The sequence below is a fragment of the Cetorhinus maximus genome, unplaced genomic scaffold (assembly GCF_964194155.1).
Source record: "Cetorhinus maximus unplaced genomic scaffold, sCetMax3.hap1.1 HAP1_SCAFFOLD_2764, whole genome shotgun sequence".
Taxonomy (NCBI): domain Eukaryota; kingdom Metazoa; phylum Chordata; class Chondrichthyes; order Lamniformes; family Cetorhinidae; genus Cetorhinus; species Cetorhinus maximus.
Window position 1 is genome coordinate 20,001 of NW_027598695.1, and position 5,570 is coordinate 25,570.

At 55.6% G+C, this 5,570-nt stretch overlaps 1 protein-coding gene across 1 annotated transcript in view; it reads right to left on the minus strand.

Annotated features, from left to right (window-relative positions):
• LOC144677620 (carbonic anhydrase-like) overlaps nucleotides 1-2,729 on the minus strand; it is a 19,648-nt gene extending 16,919 nt beyond the window's left edge. Inside the window, exons 1-3 of the mRNA XM_078537658.1 lie at nucleotides 2,669-2,729; nucleotides 1,116-1,148; nucleotides 151-315 (exon numbers count right to left, since the gene is read on the minus strand). Of these exons, the coding sequence (XP_078393784.1) occupies nucleotides 151-315; nucleotides 1,116-1,148; nucleotides 2,669-2,729 (259 nt within the window). The remainder of the gene's footprint in view (nucleotides 1-150; nucleotides 316-1,115; nucleotides 1,149-2,668) is intronic.
• Nucleotides 2,730-5,570: the final 2,841 nt, after the last annotated feature.

Consider the following 5,570-nt stretch of genomic DNA (forward strand, 5'->3'; position numbering starts at 1 on the left):
TGTGTGTCAGGTGCTCAGTACTGGGTGTGGGATTGGCTTTAACTAGGCCAGGAACGGAGCTGGGTATCTCCGTCTCTCCGCGTCCACCCACACGAGACGGTTATGTGTCCCATGACCTCCTAAGCACCCGGTAAACGCAGTGTCTCTCACAGTTGTGACCGTTGTTCTCCAGGGTGGCTCGTATCTCCCGGAACAGCCTCTCGATGCGCAGCGTCCTCAGGCTGGGTTTGACGATGGCCCTCGACGTCCGGATGTTGATGGGAGACTGCTGCAGGCCCGAGCAGGCCCGGGAAATCCTGGCCCACGTCCTGGGACCTGGAGAAGGAGAAAAACCCAGGCCAGAGGCGGGATCACAGCGGGGGAATCATGAACCGGGAGAAAGGGAGGGAGGAGGCACTCCGACAACACCCCCCTCCCGCCACCCCGATTCCACCGCTCCCAGGCCTGCAGGCTAGGCCTCAGGCTGCATTGGCGATGGTGTTCGGCGCCTAGGGCTACAAGGGCCTCTCTCCACGGCACGGGGGAGACGATAGCGGGACAGGGCAGGCATTCCCATCAAGTCCACTGAAGCAACCAGGGTTAGGCCTCAGGCTTAAAGCTGGAGGCCCCCTCCTCCCTCCCTCACACACGTCAATGCCCACTCTCTGCGAGCGGATTGACTCAGGCCTAATTCAGGCCTCCTGCTGGGGCATTGAGAGCGACTCGCATTGATACAACACGTTGAGTGCGGTGAAAATCTACGCAGGGGGCCTAAGGCAGACACCAATCCGACACTGGCCCGAGCCTCGATACGGGGCCTATTAGGGACTTAACGGGCCAAAGCTCAGTCAAAGAGGGAGTTTGTAAAGTGCGTCTTGAAGAGGGAGAGAGAGAGAGAGAGAAGAGAGTCGGAGAGTTTCAGGGAGGGAAGTTCCTGCTCCATGTGTGTGTGTGAGCGGGTCTTAGGGCCAACACCGGGTGTGGGATTGGACAGTTCACCACTAGGGCCGGATCTGGGGCCTGGTTGCGGACTGACCGCGGTCCGTATCCCGAAGGGAGGCCGGGCCTCAGGTACAATCCCCGGCGGGTTTGGGAGGAGCGGAGAGGGGGTATAGGGGAATCAGAGGTGGACTTACCGCACTCGTGATTGGCGTAGCACCAGCCGCGAGCTGTGGAGGAACATTCAGAGAAGGGACTGCGTGAGCTCGGGTGCGTTATGAAACGGCCGCCCGCCTCGTCGCCGTTCCTCACCGCAACCCCACCCGACCCCCGCCCTCAGTCCCACCCGCGTCGCATTCCCTCTCCCCCGCCCCCCCCCACGCAGAACAATCCGCTGCACAGGAAGAGGCCACTCGGCCCACCGTGTCACAGCTACCCAAGATAGGCATCATAAGAGATTTGAAATTAGGAGCAGGAGGAGGCCATTCAGCCCCTCGAGCCTGCTCTCCCATCCAGTAAGATCGTGGCTGACCTGATTGTGGCCTTAACGACACTTTCCCCCCCTACCCTCTCCCCCCCATAACCCTCGACCCCCCCCTCTCCCCCTTGTCAATCAGAAACCTGTCTAACTCAGCCTTGAATATATTCACTGACCCGGCCCCCACTGCTCTCTGGGGGGGGTGGAGAGAATCCCACAGACTCACGACCCTCCCAGAGAGGAAATTCCTCCTCGTCTCCGTCTTCAATGGGAGACCCCTCGTTCTGAAACTGTGCCCCCCCCTCCCACCTCGTTCTAGATTCCCCCCCACCCCCACGAGGGGGAAACATCCTCTCAGCATCCACCTTGTCAAACCCCCTCCCTCCCTCCAGAATCTGATATGTTTCAATAAGACCACCCCTCACTCTTCTAAACCCCAATGGGTACAGGGCCCAACCTGCTCAACCTTTCCTCATCAGACAAACCCCCTTCACCCCAGGCATCGGCCCAGTGAACCTTCTCTGAACGGCCTCCAATGCGAGTCTATCGATCCTGAGGTGAGGAGACTGAAACTGTCCACAGGGGCTCCAGGAGCGGCCTCACCAACGCCCTGTACAGTTGGAGCAAGACTTCCCGACTTTTATACTCCACCCCCCCCTCGCGATAAAGACCAACATTGCATTTCCCTCCCCAATCACTTGCTGCATCTGCATATTAACTTGTGGTGATTGATGTACCCGGACACCCAGGTCCCTCTGTACCTCAGCGTTCAGCAGCCTCTATCTCTGTTTAAATAATATTCTGTTTCCCTATTCCTCCTGCTAAAGCGGACATGGTCGCATTTCCTCCCTTCGTACACCACCTGTCAAATGTTTTGCTACTCACCTCACCTGTCTATATCCCGTTAAATCTGTTCTCTCCAATGCGGAGTTCTCTGTTAAGAGAAATCACTCCCCCAAACTCATTCAATCGTACCCGTCATAATACACTGCATCACCGTTAAATCTGCTTCAAGTCTCTCAACTCAACAGGAGCCTGTCTCATCTTTCCTCATCGCTAAAATTCGTCAGTCCCAGCAACGTTTCAGTAAATCTGCTTCACGCTCTGAAGGCATTACCATCACTGAGTTCCCCGCTACAAAACATCCTGGGGGGTTACCATTGACCAGAGACTGAACTGGACCAGCCATATAAATACTGTGGCTACAAGAGCTGGTCAGAGGCTGGGAATCCTGCAGCGAGTATCTCACCTCCTGACTCCCCCAAAGCTTACCGTATAACGACGGAAAGAGAGAGGCCAGGACAAGAAACAGCCAGTGAGTTAGTTTATTCATCCTAGGGGAAAATCACAGAGAGAGTGACAAAATATGTCAGTAAATCCCTCCAGCTCCGACACACCTCCCGATCTCTGTAATCTCCTCCAGCTCCGACACACCTCCCGATCTCTGTAACCTCCTCCAGCACCGACACACCTCCCGATCTCTGTAACCTCCTCCAGCTCCTACACACCTCCCTATCTCTGTAACCTCCTCCAGTCCCTACAACCCTCCCTTTCTCTGTAACCTCCTCCAGTCCCTACAACCCTCCCTATCTCTGTAACCTCCTGCAGCACCTACAAAACTCCCTATCTCTGTAACCTCCTCCAGTCCCTACAACCCTCCCTTTCTCTGTAACCTCCTCCAGTCCCTACAACCCTCCCTATCTCTGTAACCTCCTCCAGTCCCTACAACCCTCCCTATCTCTGTAACCTCCTGCAGCACCTACAACCCACCAGACCTCTGTAACCTCCTCCAGCTCATACACTACTCCCTATCTCTGTAATCTCCTCCAGCCCGTACAACCCTCCCTATCTCTGTAACCTCCTCCAGCCCGTACAACCCTCCCTATCTCTGTAACCTCCTCCAGCCCGTACAACCCTCCCTATCTCTGTAACTCCTTCCAGCCCCTATAACCTCCCTATCTCTGGAACCTCCTCCAACACCTAAAATCCTCCATAAATCTGTAACCTCCTCCAGCCCCTACAACCCTCCCTATTTCTGTAAACCCCTGCAGCCCTGACAACTTACCCTATCTCTGTAACATCCTCCAGTTCCTACAACCCTCCCTATCTCTGTAACCTCCTCCAGCCCCTACAACCCTCCCAATCTCTGTAACCTCCTCCAGCCACTACAACCCTCCCTATCTCTCTAACATCTCCAGCCCCAACAGCCCTTCCTATCTCTATAACCCATTCCAGCCCAGACAACCTTCCCTATCTCTGTAACCTCCTCCAATCCCTAGAACCCTCACTATCTCTGTAACCTCCTCCAGCCCCTACACCCCTCCTGATCTCTGTAGCCTCCTTCAGACCCTACAACCCTCTATTTCTCTCTAATCTCTGGCCCCTACAGCCCTCCCTACCTCTGTAGCCTCCTCCAGCACTTACAACCCTCCCTATCTCTGTAATCCCCTCCATTCCCTACACACTCCCTATCTCTGTGACCTCCTCCAGCCCCTACAACCCTCCCTAACTCTGTAACTCCTTCCAGCCCTTATAACCTCCCTATCTCATAACTTCCTCCAACACCTAAAACCCTCCATAAATCTATAACCTCCTCCAGCCCTACAACCCTCCCTATCTCTGTCACCTCCTCCAGCCCCTACAACCCTCCCTATCTCTGTAACCTCTCCAGCCCCTACAACCCTCTATTTCTCTCTAACCTCTGGCCCCTACAGCGCTCCCTACCTCTGTAACCTCCTCCAGCACTTACAACCCACCCTATCTCTGTAACCTCCTCCAACACCTAAAACCCTCCATAAATCTGTAACCTCCTCCCGCCCCTACAACCCTCCCTATCTCTCTAACCCCCTCCAGCCCCAACAACTTTCCCTATCTCTGTAACCTCCTCCAACCTCTACAACCACCCTATCTCTGTAACCTCCTCCAGCTCCTACACCCCTCCCTATCTCTGTGACCTCCTCCAGCCCCTACAACCCTCCCTATCTCTGTAACCTCCTCCAGCCTGTACAGCCCTCCATATTTCTGTAATCCCCTCCATTCCCTACACCCTCCCTATCTCTGTGACCTCCTCCAGCCCCTACAACCCTCCCTAACTCTGTAACTCCTTCCAGCCCCTATAACCTCCCTATCTCTGTAACCTCCTCCAACACCTAAAACCCTCCATAAATCTGTGACCTCCTCCCGCCCCTACAACCCTCCCTATCTCTGTAACCCCCTCCAGCCCCAACAACTTTCCCTATCTCTGTAACCTCCTCCAACCTCTACAACCATCTAATCTCTGTGACCTCCTCCAGCCCCTAAAATCCTCCCTATCTCTTCAACCTCCTCCAGCACCTACAAACTTCCCTATCTCTGTAAATCCCTCCAGCTCCTATTAAAGTCCCAAAGCCTGTAACCTACTCAGTCCCTACAACCCTCCCTATCTCTTTAAACTCCTCCAGCCCCTACAACCCTCCCTATCTCTATAACCCCCTCCAGCCCCTAAACCCTCCCTATCTTTGTAACATCCTCCAGTTCCTACAACCCTCCCTATCTCTGTAACCTCCTCCAGCCCCTACACCCCTCCCTATCTCTGTAGCCTCCTCCAGCCCCTACAACCCTCCCTATCCCTGTAACCTCCTCCAACCACTACAACCCTCCCTATCTCTCTAACATCTCCAGCCCCTACAACCCTCACTATCTCTGTAACCTCCTCCAGCCCCGAGAACCCTCCCTATCTCTGTAACCTCCTCCAGCCCCGACAGTCGCCGGGTCACAATCCTGGAACTCCCTCCCTAACAGCGCTGTGGGTGTACCTACACCACACGGGGACTGCAGCGGCTCGAGAAGGCAGCTCACCCACCCACCACCTTCTCAAGGGGGCAATTAGGGACGGGCAGTCAGTGCTGGTGCCCACATGCCCCGCATCCCTTGGAGCTCGATGGCCAGGGTTTTGAGGGTGACGGGTGAGTGGCCATTGGAACCTGCCCCTTCCCCCCACTGACCGCGATCCCACGATGTTTGGCCAATCAGCGGCCAGCCAGCGTCAGGAGATGCCGGGGTGTGGGCGTGGGCGCGGGAGAGGGAGGAGGGTGAGCGCACAAGTCCGAGCAGGCCCGACAGGAGCACACCACGAAAGTCCCCCTGAAGGCAGAGAGAGAGCTGAGGAACTTGAACATCAAACACAGAGGCTCAT